The 15000-nt window shown below is 36.6% G+C and overlaps 1 protein-coding gene across 2 annotated transcripts in view; it reads left to right on the top strand.

Moving 5' to 3' along the window:
* The window catches only part of LOC122249028 (uncharacterized), a 28654-nt gene extending 14889 nt beyond the window's left edge, over positions 1-13765 (top strand). For both annotated transcript variants that reach the window (XM_043009523.2, XM_086549683.1), the window contains exons 8-15: positions 904-1014; positions 1265-1329; positions 1548-1738; positions 2276-2469; positions 5700-5879; positions 7864-8442; positions 9311-9460; positions 9589-13765. In XM_043009523.2, coding sequence (XP_042865457.2) covers positions 904-1014; positions 1265-1329; positions 1548-1738; positions 2276-2469; positions 5700-5879; positions 7864-8442; positions 9311-9460; positions 9589-9711 — 1593 coding nt within the window. In that variant the 3' untranslated portion in view covers positions 9712-13765. The remainder of the gene's footprint in view (positions 1-903; positions 1015-1264; positions 1330-1547; positions 1739-2275; positions 2470-5699; positions 5880-7863; positions 8443-9310; positions 9461-9588) is intronic.
* Positions 13766-15000: the final 1235 nt, after the last annotated feature.

Below are 15000 nucleotides of genomic sequence, written 5' to 3'. Positions count from 1 at the left end.
CGCCACCCCAGGACCTCCAAGACTGAGAACTCCACTGATGATAACGGAATGGGGAAAAAAAGGGGGGAGGGGTATTGAGTATTTTTTTTACCACCACCACCACCTTGTTGACATTAATGTTAACCAATTGCCAAATGACCTAACATCATAAAATGTTGGTTTAGGCTTACTATGGAACCATGTAGCTCTAGAGCTAGTGCCATTACAGCCATAATACTTCATGACTGTGTGCATGCTTCAACTGGGAGCAGATCCTGATGTCGCGTCATCTACGCATTGACTCCCATCTTTTAGGCCTAATCGGTGCCAACATGCATGTCATTGGGTTAATGGGTTAAGCCCTCAGATTCCATGGCAGCAATATTGAGTATATTTGGACTTTTCATGTTTCATTCAACCTAACTTAATTGAGAACAGGCTCTGCCAGGCTGTTGTTGCTGTCAGTAGGCAGTAGGGAGTGTGAGGAAGTAACTATAGTACTGTTCAGGAAGTTTCTTATAGTCTAGCTACAATCCCAAAACCAAACCTATTTCCCCATCTCCTTGTACCCCCTTGTTTCACTAAACCAGTCATACAAGCATTCATACAACCACTGCTTGGCACTGCTTTTGACAAGTGAAAGAATGTATTATAAAGATTCTTGTAATATAGCCCCCCCTCCCCATCAACAAACACACTTGAAAACAATGTTCTATCTCTTATTTCTTTTTCTCACTCATTTTGTCACTCTCTCTCTTTTTCTCTTTCTATAAAACCACAAAACGTGTCTGCACATCAGCCAGCACGAATGCGTTAAATGTATTACTGGATAGAGAAAATTATTTTCAGGTTTATTTAAAACTCCTTTGTATAATCAATGTATATTAAAAATTCTTTTAGACAAGACTTACTTATTTTCATTAGCTGAGTGAGAATGGCACAGTGGGTGAGGTGCTGTTTAGTGGTGACTACATCCATAGTGAGAGAGCTGGAGATGATCATCATGCTTCTGCAGATGACCCATTGTGCTTACAGGTTTGTAGACATTAGTCATCACCATTTCAGACTGAATCTTACTTTGTAATCATCATGCAATCTACAGGGTTATTGGGATATGTATTAGGTTTAATTTCATGTGGAAAATTAGATTTTTGACAATGTTTAACACATGTATATTAAATGTTAATGAATTATGTTTTTTAGAATAATGAACAGCTTGTTTTGTCATGTGTTACAGTTTGGTGAAATTTCAACAACATAAAAGTAATTACTTTTTTTCCAATAGGAAGGGCAAGACTATTCTGCATCTAAAAAGAGGCGGAAAGTGATATACAAGATAGCAAGATACGGGTGAGTGATAATTTTCCCTAGAAAAACTTTGGATTGATAATTTATTTGTATTGTGTTCATGAAATACATAAATTATTATCAATATCCTGTGTTGATACCATAGCTGAAAATCTCACAATACACAAATCATTCCATTTATCAATATTTTTTATATGAATCTTAAATTATTCAGTGTGTAAATGAATTTGCACCAATGATGTTTAATTGACTATTGACAGGCCAGAAGATCTTCAAAGGGCAATAGAAGATGTTCGCTCAGGAATGGGGACACTGCGTGAGATTGCAGAGAGATATGGTGTTCCACACTCTACTCTCTCTGTAAATGCACGGTTGGCAGGAATTTCAGTTCAACAGCGAAACTTGGATTATGATAATGAGGCATTAGAAGCTGCTAAACAGGCAGTAAAAGGTAAAATTCACTTGATTTATATTTTTTAGGAAAATTATACTGTAAGTTCTTTGGTGTGCATTTTTTCTTTCTTTCTTTCTTTCTTTCATTCATTTGGTGTTATATGATAGTTACACTTCAGTAATATTTTATCATAGAATATTTTTATTTTTATTTTTTATTGCAAAATGTTTCTTACTTGTCAGATTTAGAGAAAATTGATAATATAATCACAGTATATTATTTTCATCATTATTGAAAGCTTTATGATGAATCCTATTATTGCCTTCAGCTTTAATTGATGTTCAAATTGATATACCTATATTATGATTTTCTGTTTCTCTCTCTCTCTCTCTCTCTCTCTCTCTCTCTCTCTCTCTCTCTCTCTCTCTCTCTCTCTCTCTCTCTCTCTCTCTCTCTCTCTCTCTCTCTCTCTCTCTCTCTCTTTTTTTCTGTACCTGAAAAACATCCATCCAACTGCCCAGTTTAACTGCAGAGAATTAGAATTTTTGATATTTTAAAATGAAAAAGATAAAACATTCTCACAATATCCCGCAGGAGGGTCAAGCTACATGAAAGTAGCACGTGAATACAACATTCCCAAGTCAGTACTATGGAGAAGGTGTCAGAGAGAGGGTGTGCTACGAGGAGAAGCCCGTCGCTGCTACAACTATTCCCCAGACGACATAGAGCAAGCTAGACAAATGTTGCTTGAGGGGAGGTCGCTCTCCACCATAGTTAAAGATACAAAGGTACTTTTCCAGGGCACTGAATGTGTAATTATAATGAATTTCCTTTGTGGCATGTAATACTGTAGCAAATACTGGCTTGTTTTTGTGTATGACATTGAGTTCCAACATGTGGCCAATGACAAAAAAACACTATTTGGCAACAGACACTTATGAAGGAAATGCATAATTGTATGTTGAAAAGTGAATCCTAAACTGCCTGCTATGTAAAATCACACACAGCTCTCCCATTTGTTATATTTTTCTATTAGTCAGATTTTCATGAATTATTTAAACACAAGCATTAAAGTGAGAGGGACAGGGAGAGAAGCCAGTGAGTCATAAGTAATTAACTCATTCACAACGGGACATACTTTCGCCTACTTCCGCTTAAGCCAGGAAGATAACAAGTGCGCGATGCTTCGTGCTGGAGTGTTTTTTCCCTGCGCGGGGCCTCAATGAACCTCTCACAGCATTTTTCACTCACTTTATTCTTACAGCTTCCATGAATGCATCTACAATATTAAGGCACATAAAAATATTGCCCTTTTCAGAGGAGTTATTTTAGTCAAAAAACATGTTACAGTAATGCCTTTCTAGTTTTGTTTAATTGAACTTTAGCTATATTCTTCACTTCCATGTGAAAATACCAATGGAAAGTGGAAGCAATCTCTTATGGGGTATCAAAAAACATGTTTTATGCTTTATTTGCTTTTTTTTTTTTTTTTTTTACCAAAACAAAAAGAAGAACAACATAAATGGGATTTGATATCACAGGTAATCGACAAATTATAAGATGTATTGCATTAGTAATTTTTTACTTTATTTTATTTCTTGGCCAATCGCATTTGATTTTACAATAGTTTTTTGATTCGGATCTCTTTATTCAACTGATCAAGAAGCAGAAATTACCATAATATCATCAATATCATGTGGTTTTCTGTGACGTCATTTTTTTTGTTATATCTCATTTTATGACACTCGAACACTTAAACTAAGTAACAGAGTCTAAGAAATTATGAAAAAGGATTATATTTGATGCATTCGTGCTGTCTGATGTGCTGACACATTTCGTGTTTTTTCGGTCAGACGTCGGCGATGAAATATTTGGTCAAGGCCGGCGCTCGGGGTGAGCGAGCGGACAGCCCAGGCCCGTGGCTAGTGCGCCCAAGAATCTCGAGGTGTTAGGCTTATGCGTTTGAAAACCCCGGCACTCCGACCATTTAGAGCCGGAATAGCCCCAGCATGAATGAGTTAAGAACAATATAGTGATCTATTGCTGACGTTTCAGCACATCACAGCTGCCCTGCCCGGAACTTGGCTAAAAAATGCATGACGTCTTAGGACATCACCCGAGTCCGGGGATATTTTTCAACCAGGTGATGGAACTTCAACCAGCACGAATGAGCTAAGAATGGTAGCAGTTGGTTGTAATGTCAAAATGTTGTTAACTGCTATTATACTATCTTGTGATAGTAATTTTAGATAAATGATATATCTATGAATTCATATTGCTGAAGAACAATATTAGTTGTAAAAGTTTAGGTAAGGCAAATTCTTGTTACAATATAATCTCTTTCCCACAAATAACATCAGTTTAGATTGAATTGATGGTCCCGTAAAATCTGTTACCCATAATGATTCAGTAAAGAGTTCAAGAGACAGTATACAGAAAAAAAAAATTATCTCTTTTATTTCAAATGAGTAGTAATTAAACATAATTGATCCATGATTGAGTGATAGGGAATCTTCAAAAAAAAATGACAACCCATCATTCTCCATTGCCTTACAGCAATCAATCAAAGTTTCACCCTGGTAAATTTTGATCTTTGATATTTTCATATATGTCACTCTGATTTATCAATACGCACAAAGTTAGAAATACTTACTGCTTATATTTAGGAAAATAAGTATCTCAGCCTCATGAGGAGGCGAGTGTATATGAATAACACAGGTAGAGTAGAAAGCAGTGGATGTTAGGTGTTGCCAGAGCAGAAGTACTTGTGACATTGAAACATGTCAACTGGATTATGATACATTTCAAAGGGAAAATAGAACAAATCATGAACTAATGCACATTATTTACCAGCCTATGTGATAAACCTTTTTGATGCACCTTTTTTCTATATTTATCCTGTCTCCATTGCACTCACATCACTAATGGATGACTAAATGCTTACAGTTAGTGGGTGAAGTAATGGATGATTAAATGCTTGCAGTTAGTGGGTGAAGTAATTTTAGATCAGTTGTACTCCACCAAAAACAAATACTTGTTTGTTTTACTGTTAGTAATAGTATCCATGCTATAGGAACGTCATTGTTATGGAATAGTCATTGAAGAAGTTTTTTGTATCATTTGCCTTAATAACTTTGCTAACTTTAACCCATTCGCGATGGGGGCATTCCAGCCTTGCATGTCACAATGCCAGGGCTCTTGAACGCATAGGCCTAAATCATTTAAATAAACGACGCCGTATCGCGTCCCCAGCGAACGGGCCTAGAATGCGCGGTACAGTAGTGTACCACCCGTCACGAGAGGGTTAACACACCAGTATACTATATAAGGAAATTCAAATAGATTTTCAAAGACCAGTTACCATTTGTATTGAGCATTCACCAACAAAACAGTAATAATGATGGTGTTGCAACCCAGTTTCTTAAGGCAGCATTACAAGACATTACAATAGACTATAGTAGTTTAAATTTTAAGGCTTTTTTGCAGGGTCTTTGAAAAGATTAATTCCGGAAGAAGTTTATCTTATCATTGTTTTTTATGCAATGAATACAATTGCATGTGTATAATTCAAGATCTGTGAAAATGGTACATAAAGGAAACAGCCTAAATAAGGGCAAATACTTTTCATAACTTATACATGTAGATTTTGAGCTGTTGAAAATAACCTGTGAAAATATTGTTGCCCAAAAGATAGCAAAAATAATTTTCATTTAATATGTTGTGAAATGCATTAAAATTCTCTCCCAAAAATGTCCTTATAGAAACTGGTGTGCTTTTTATAGGCAGCTTATAGGCTGGGAAATACATTAAGAAACATGATTAGAAGTCCCATTTTCAGTAAAATGGCAACCTAAGAAACAAATATATTTTAGTTAATCTACACTGTATACAGTATCCTAAGTTACTACTGCTTTCAAGTGAAAGAAGGCTATTGATGTTGTCATGAACAGATCTCACCTCATATAATATATTAATAATTCCCTCATTTAAAAATATCTAATTCAATTTTTCCATATAGATCCCAAAGACAACTTTGTTTCGCATCAAAGAACAACTAGTGAGAGAGGGTAAGATGCCAGCCTCGTGTATCAACCGTTCCATTCGTCCTCGAAGGCCCTCAGAAAATTCCTTGCAACAAGCCATTACAGCATGCAAGGAGGAAGGAATGTCTCACGGCAGAGCATCTGAAAAATTTCAGGTAGGCAACATGCTGATAACACTAAGATTTTGGTGGGGCAAAAATAAAAACACTGATAAATTATCAAAATAGTCACACAGCAGGTCAGCCATTTCATGTTAATGTGTCTTGAATTTATCTTATTCCTCAAATCCTGCAATTTCCTATATTTATAGTTTACTTGTCAGATATTAGAATTTACATATTTTCAGCCTTGATTTATGAATACTGAAGTCAGTTCCATAAATAGTGATCATTAATTTGTAGTAATAATAACTGAAGAGAATAGTTTTTTATTTATATTTTCATGATTTATTTGAGAGGAATATTATATATGATGAACAAAAGAAATTAGAATGATAATATCATCTACTTAAGAATATATGAACTCCTGGTCAAAGTCATCTCTTATCTTTTAGAAGAGATGAGGGAATGAGCTTTGTTAAACTAGGGGTTATGAGTCCATTTCTAATTATGATACATTTGTTGTTCTATCAAAATAGAGTACCAAATGTATTCTATTGCACACACACACATCCTGTAGACAATACTGATGAGCAATCAAACTTTTAACCCATTCATGACAGGGCGTATATTTGCCTTATGCTGCTTTCACAGCTTCCCGCCAAGAGATCTCTCTCAGTGCGATGCAGCATGGAATCTCTCAGAGCACACACTCCCAATTTACCTGATTTTGATAGGTGATATGAGGATTTTTTTTATTGACAAGTCATGAAAAATATGTATATACAAATAATACTTCAATGTGTATATACAAATCTAACTATGTAAAATGGGTATATACATGGAGAGACCATGACGTAATAGGACATCATCCGTTGTCAAGGAAATGTTCTGATGATGTGACATCACATCATCTGGCAGGAATGGGTTAACCTCTTTGACGTGAGGATGTATATACTGCGTCATCGCAGCCCTCATGACATATCCTAGGATGTGCATACTGCGTCATGGCCGAGTTGTGTTAGCATTAGTGTTTTTTTCTTCCAGATACTGTACAAGATCTTTCAGTATATAGGTAGTATGTGATAATGATTATATGGCTTACTTGACTTTCATTATTATTACAGAGGAGTGTGATTCGCTTATACCAGGAGAGGTACAGATATACCCTACTAGCAATAATTTTATTATTTCTTTATGGAACATTATGTAAAAATAAAACTTGTTATGATTAGTTTACCATACTATTTCAACCATCTTATGTCCCTTGAGTCAGTGAGTTCTCTCACTAAGGTCACTCTTGTCACCCTCCTCTCAATCCATGTAAATAACTTGTCATATGCACAGGGGGAAGAGGTTGAGTATCCATATATTTGATATATAGTACATGATGATTATGTTGAGTTTTGGCTTAAAACTTGTTGAGGCTTTGGCTTAAAAAATTATATATTCAATAGCGACATTTAAAATTTGGCGCTCACCAACATCCTGGATTCAGCATGGGGGCGTGTTTTCTACTGCTCATAGTGAAGGTGTTAAAGAATCATTACTTACTTAATTTTAAAGCCATTAACCCGTTAGATACAGGTAATGTGAACAAGCCAACGGTAAAAAATTTGGTGGCCTGGCAGATTGCACTGATGCTCGTATCGTTGTCAAAATAAGAAAATGGACGCCCTTTATCCCATAGGGTATCCTGTTAGAAAATTCAGAAAATTTAGCAAACGGGTGAGGTCAATGAGTCTGCTAATTGACTCTTTATTAACTTAGCGCTTGTGAAACCACACTTAAGATAGATAGATAAATAGATCAATAAATAAAAAACTTCCTGCTCAGGATTTGTTCTCAGTTTTATTGCAATCTATAGATCTATAGGACATTTGGAAAGAGAAATAATTTTCTTTTGACTTTTTGGATCAAACACATCTTGTGTAAATACAAAAGAAATATATGTATAGGTACACAAATACTTTTTTTACAGTTCTCTTATTTTACAAACATAAATTCCCTTTATTTATTTGATTTGTTTTTTTTTTCCCAGGTCTCAAAGACAACAGTCTGGCGTCGTCTGAAGAGAATGAAGCAGCTGGACCCAGACCAAAGAAATAATGAGAATGAGATAGACGAACAGAATGTAAAGATCGAGGTGGTTGATAATCTCTCGGGGGATCATCTTTCCGATGCTTATGATGAAGGAATCACCATGAGATATGCTGAAGATGGAGACTTGCGTTACGTTGACACCATAGACGGGCAGAACTCAGAGGAAAGAACTCTTGGTTGTACAAGTGTAAATGCTAAATATGGAAACTTAAGTGGTACAGAAAAATTGCTTCAAAGTAAAGATGCTGATCAGACAAAGATTGGGTCAGAAAAGCATGTTCCATATGAAGTTGTACCTGAATCCTCTATAGTACAAAGTGAAGGTCAGAATATTGTTATAGCCAGTTCCCAGTCATCCTTCATTGACAGTAAACACCTGGGGATATTTACAAGTGAGGGGCATATGATTCCTGCTGGAGAACAATTAACAATTACCCAAGATAACAAGGGGGTTCCTGCAACAGAAGGATCTAGAGAGAGTGCAGGGAATACCCAGTTTGAGTTAGAAATGCCATTGGTAAGTCATACTGATATTGTTTAGTCTTGGTTACTGTTGTCTCTTATAGCATCATTTATTTTTTTCTTTGGAGACCATTTTACTCTTGTTAATTTCCAGACACACATCTGTCTGATATTTATATTAGGTATTTCTTAAATCTTTTTCTCTTCTAATTTATTAATATTTTAAAAATTAATACTGTTATTTTTATTGGTATTGTTATTGATTTGCACTTATATTTTTTAGAAATTATAAGAAAACATCTGTATGTGTGTGTGTATATATATATATATATATATATATATATATATATATATATATATATATATAATATATTATATATATTATATATATATATATATATATATATAATGTGTGTGTTTGTGTGTAAGTGTGCAAGCCCATGTTGTGTGTATTCAGTATTTATTACCATTAAGAGAAGTTGTATATGTTATTGTTATTGATTTGTACTTATATTTTTTAGAAATTATAAGAAAACATCTGTATGTGTGTATATATATATATATATATATATATATTATATATATATATATATATATATATATATATATATATATATATATATATTATATATATATATATATATTATATACATATATATATATATATATATATATATATATATATATATATATATATATATATATATATTTTATATACATATATATATATATATATGTATATATATATATATATATATATAATATATATATATATATATATATATATATATATATATATATATTTATATATATAATGTGTGTGTTTGTGTGTAAGTGTGCAAGCCCATGTTGTGTGTATTCAGTATTTATTACCATTAAGAGAAGTTGTATATGTTATTTGTTTTTCTCTCTTTCTTCCACAGATGAATCTACCAGGTGGAGGTTATCAAGTCGTTGGGAGTGAAATAGTTATAGGGGGCCAGCAGATGGTTGTCTTGGAGCCTTCTGGATCAAACCCTCATCACCCAGCCAACAGTGACCACCATCTGGTTGTTGCTTCCTTCAGCCAAATGGTAACGATCATAATACTTTTTCATATTATTATGGGAAAATGCTACACTGTTATTTGTTTTAAAGATGTATTGCATGTCACCTGTATTTAAAGAACTTTTATGCATCATAAATTCTTCAAAACTTCCAGGATGGATTGGATGACCTGTCAAAGGTTGAGAGGACAGTCAGTGTTGAAAACCTCGAAACTGAGAACCAGCAAGTTCAAGATATGAAACAAGATAGTACAAGATCACAGCAGAATTCGGACTAATGATATTTGGTCTTGAGTTTTGAGTTGAAACAGTATATATGCAAAAGTTTGCAAGCAAATTTTTATGTTATTTATTATAATATGTTATAAAAGAATAATCAATGTCTGAATACTTTAGGCCAAGATATGAAAAATATTTAGTCATTATCATTAACTTATTGCAGACGGGGATAGATTTGCTTGCCTTATCTCCAGGATGGATTTTACATTAGAGCGAGGCAGCTTCATGCAACATACCTTGACTTTTTCTACTCTCTTTCAGTCACTCATTGTAAAACTAGAGCCATTTTTGTGTTTTTAATTTTTTTTGTATTTTATTGTACTGAGAGACTTATATGACAGGCTCTATCAGTGCCGCAGTTGACTAAAATTGTAGTATAGAATCCATATCAGCTCATTATTTGCTTTATATTCAGTGTGATAGAAGTATTGCTGTTTTATGGGAGGACAAAAAGCAACTTCATTTTTTTCATATATGCATACTGTTGTAAACAAATACAAAAACTATAACCATCCACAATGAAGATAACATGATGAGGAAGGGAAGAGGAAGGAAACCTGTGCTTTATGAGTGCCACAGTATAAGGCATTCCTACTAGCACAGGAGCACATTGTAGACACTAGGCATCTTCCAATTCTTGTGCCACCTGCACATTGCCTGTTCTTTAGAGCAAGAGGGCAGCAACTTGCTGTGTGCCATCGCTCTCTGGAGATAGTGCTTGCTAGAGACTGTGGATGGTTGCCATTCAAGGCTCTCTCTCCTGAATCAGTTCAGTTCAGTTCAGAGAGATTTGCGAAGACGTCCCTTTGCCCAGGCTATATGCACGAGGCGGCCCAGCCTCTGCCAGCTATAGGTGCTGACTCATCTGATCATCATCACTGAATACTTACTGTGGCGGTTGGATTGCCTGAAGGCGCTCCAGTTGCCAAGGGGAAAGCAATAGGCATAGCCACCTTACCAGCCCGGCGGCTGTCGTCTCTGGGCCCTGCCTGAGGAAGCGAGTGTGCTCGCATTCCATCAGATAGTGCTCTATCTTGGCGTCCGGCGCGCCACAATGTCTACAGCGTCGCTCATCATGCCCAATGGTGGGTATGATTTGCACACACAAGGTTAGCCTAATCTCAGTCTGTGAAGATTGACTTCGGCCTGCCCTGCAGCCATCTTTTTACGCCTTAGCAGTTCCCGGCTGGGATGCACCACAAGATTACTCAAGGGTTTTTTCCTGCCTTCCTCCACTAGCCTGTCAGCTACATCGTTCCCTTTAATACCAACATCACTTGGAATCCAGTTGATGATAATGCGTCTACCCTGATCCAGGATTTTCTGAGCAATGGTAAGAATCGTGGTCAGAAGATATACGTTATCAAGGAGCGTGCTTTGCTGCAGGCTGTCAATGGCGGCCCTAGAGTCTGTGTGTATGACAACATGCCCGTCCGTCTGGGCTGCATGGGCTAGGGCTCCCATAATAGCTACTGCCTCTGCTTGGAGCGAGGAGGCATTGTCAGATACCCGCATAGCTTGTGCTATGTCCCTTGCTGCAAAACCGGCGCCTGCAGTGTGGGAAATGGGGTCTACAGAACCATCCGTGAAGTAGGTTTTACTACCTGGTGGAGTGATTTCTGCAATATTCCTCTCCGCCTCAGCCTTCAAAAGAGACTGAGAGTATTGAGTTTTTCTCCTTGACAGGTTCATGACAGAATACTCTATCAAGGATCTTGCTCACGGCGGGGCTGTGGCATAGTTAGGGTGGGGGAGGTCCATGCCCTTAACCCACTCACGCCGGATGACGTGCTGACACGTTTCGTGGTTTTTGCGTCAGACGCAGACGAGATATCTGACCAAGGCCGGCGCTCAGGGTGAGCGAGCAGGCAGCCCAGGCTCGCGGCCCGTGCGCCCGAGAATCTCGAAGCGTTCGGATGATACGTTTGAAAACCTCGGTATAGTGACCGTGCAAAGCCGGAATGGCCCCAGCGTGAATGGGTTAACCAGCAGTGTCTCCTTGAGCTCAAAGTGTATCAGCACCCTGGCTGTATGAGACAGCCAGAAGTTGTTGGCAAAGAGTTCATGGTTCTGTGCAAACTGACGCTGCACTTTTTTACTTAGCTGCGAGTCTGGCGGGGACTGTAGGACTTTGGCAAGAAACTGAGCCGCCATCTGATCAATCCGGATGTCCAGAGGGAAAAGGTTGGCCTCATAGAGGAGGTTGGTAACCTTAGCCCATCTAGGAGCACCCAGAATGATCCTGGCGGCCTCGTTTTGCATGACATCAAGCCTTTTCCTTAGTCCAGGCTTGACCGTAATCAGGGCGACTTGGACTCGCAGCCTTTGGTCTCGAACATCCTGTTTCAGCGCCATTGCCTTTGATTTGGCAGCTGAGATCTTAAGCCCGACTGCGGCATTCCTCAGACATTAGATCCAGACAACGCTGGGTCTTTCTGACTTGGTTCTAATTCTTCCTCCCAGAGGAGATAATTGCCAGATCATCTGCATATGAGATGATCTTGTACCCCACTGGGAGTGGAATGTCTAGGATGCTTAACATGAGGGTGTTAAACAGAGCTGGGCTGAGGACCCCTCCTTGTGGAGTGCCATTCTCCAGGGGTAAATGCCTGGAAAGGTGATCTTGGAACTTCACTCTGGCAGTTTTGTCATCAATCCAGGCAAGCAGTCTGCCCTTAATTCCTTTGCAGATCAGGACCTCTTGAATGGCGAGTGGGCTCGCCAATTCAAAAGCCTTCTCCAGGTCCAGGAAAACAATGACAGATCTGGTGTTGCTGACAGTGCTCAGTAAGGTGGCCATGCTGTGAGCAGTGCTCTTACCCCTTGTGAACCCATGTAGGTGTTCATGTGGAGGTCCCAGCTTCCATTGGAGCCGGTTCAGTACCATTCTCTCTGCCGTCTTTCCAAGACAGCTGAGTAGAGAGATGGGGCGGTACCGACCGGGCTACTTTGGTTTAGGGATGGGAACTATGTCAGCCCTCTTCCAGCACTGCGGTAGTGAGGAAGTCTCCCAGGACTTGTTGATGAGATGCAAGAGTGGGAAATGATGGGGTAGGAGATCCCATCACAGCCTGGGGCTGACTGGGAACTGGTCTTATATGTCCGCCATAATTCCCTCAGAGAGAACATGACATCTACATCATCAGGCTCGGCCGCCTTTTCTATGATGAGGGCATGCCTGTCTGGGAGCAGTTCTTCTTGGCAAGCCCTCAACTCTGCTGGTAGGCTGACGCTAATTGTTCTAGCAGAGAACTCGAGTGCCAGTCTCTCCCCCTCCGACCGTGGGTCATGGTGGGTCTTTCTGGGGGCTGAGCAATTTGTGTCTCTCCTGAAGAAAGTGGTGCCATCTAGATTTTGGATTTTAGGTGAAACCCATTTTGCTTAATTTTATGGCAATAATAGTAATTGTGATTGCAATTGTCATTATCACTTACTCATTGCTTAAAGTGCAATAAAGAAACACAGTGATCCAAAATCCCCCAACATCCTGTACAACACTATGCCTGCCATCAGGCTAAAAACTCCTGCATCGTGTATGTCATGGCACCCGTCTGCAATGGGTTAATAGCATTATTCTTATTATTATCATCATTATGATCATTACTATCATTATTATCATTATTGTTATTGTAATTATCACTACTTTTTTATTATTATCATTACTGTATATACAAGACAAGGAAAACAGTAAAATGTTATAGACTGTATTTTCATTAATTTGCCTTTTTTATACAGTTTTGTGGAGACTAACTTCTCATTACCTCATTTAAAAAAAATCAAAGTGAGAATGAAAATAATGGTAATACTAGATATCACCTTCTTTATGTATATTACATTTTCTCACACCAAAATTGTTCATGTACTTTCCCAACAAAAGTGAAAATTGTAACATGAGCAGTGCATATTTTTGAGGAGCTCCATATTGGAGAGGATTTTGTAAATAGACCTTCCTGCCTTTTGAGGTAATACAGTTGATAAGAGTATTGCAGAAAGACACCTTTTTTCCCTTGGGAAGTTGGTTTATTGTTTGTCATTAAATCACATACATCTTCACTCTGCTGACCTTTTTTAACCTTGAGTATTCCCTAGAAAACATTTAAGAAAATAGATTTACAGTAAAACCTTAAACCAAGGAGTGCTAAATACTTCAATTGTTGTGCAAAAGTAGTTTTCAATTACAGCTGCTGTGTTAAACGTGTAAATGGAGTATGAAGTGTGTATTTTTCAATTAATTGTATATGTATTTATAAATATATATATAATATATATATATATATATATATATATATATATATATATATATATATATATATATAATATATATATATATATACATATACATATACATATATACATATATATACATATACATATAATATATATATATATATATATAATATATATATATATATATATATATATATAATATATATATATATATATATATATATATATTGATATATTGATCACTAATAATTGATGCTGCTAAGACACACATGATACTTCATAAGAAGTAAAGGACTTTAACTTATGTTATGGCAACTATGTGATGCAGAGAATCACAAATAATTGCAATTTGTTTCTATATGATTATAAATAGACCAAAGCCCCCATGTAAAGAACTCAAGATCAAGACAAATAGATCATTACTGAGACTGATGGGATAACTCATCATAAGCCAATATTGGTATTATAGAAGAATGGGGAGGACTCAAATCTCAAAATCACTCAGAGTATTTGCTGTATTGCATAATATACAACAATGTAACCTAATTTTGATAAACAGAATTTTAGATATGAATGTATGGTTGATATAAGAATTGATTTATATTTAGAGGTTACTGAAATTACCTTTGGAGTAATCTAGCAAAAGAGATCTTATCAAAGATTTTTATGATATGAGTAAGAGACGTAAAAAAAATTCATTCAAGCAATGACGAGAGGTATACTGCAATATGTAAGCTGTATCTCAAATGTAATACCAGTAGTTAATTTGAATATCATGGTTTATATTACTTGTCACATCAAAATTCTGATCAACCTACAGGTCTTGTCAGAACTTGGAAAATTTCATTAATGTATCACATACCTCAGAGATCATGATTATTAGAAATAATATAAATTATAGTTATTTTTTCTAATCTTATGCCAGAGTTTTATGATTTTTCTAGGATAGCCTGTAAGACAAATTTAAAAGAGTTTGAATAATGAACCATTTTGTCCATGAATAGCGAAGATATTCTATGCAACCAGCTGTATATAGAAATACTAGTGGATGGAATTAAAGT

This window comes from Penaeus japonicus, unplaced genomic scaffold (genome assembly GCF_977035675.1).
Source record: "Penaeus japonicus unplaced genomic scaffold, GWHDUDI00000001_assembly GWHDUDI00000022, whole genome shotgun sequence".
Classification (NCBI taxonomy): domain Eukaryota; kingdom Metazoa; phylum Arthropoda; class Malacostraca; order Decapoda; family Penaeidae; genus Penaeus; species Penaeus japonicus.
Note: the sequence above shows the minus strand (reverse complement) of the source record. Positions and strands in the feature narration are given on the sequence as shown.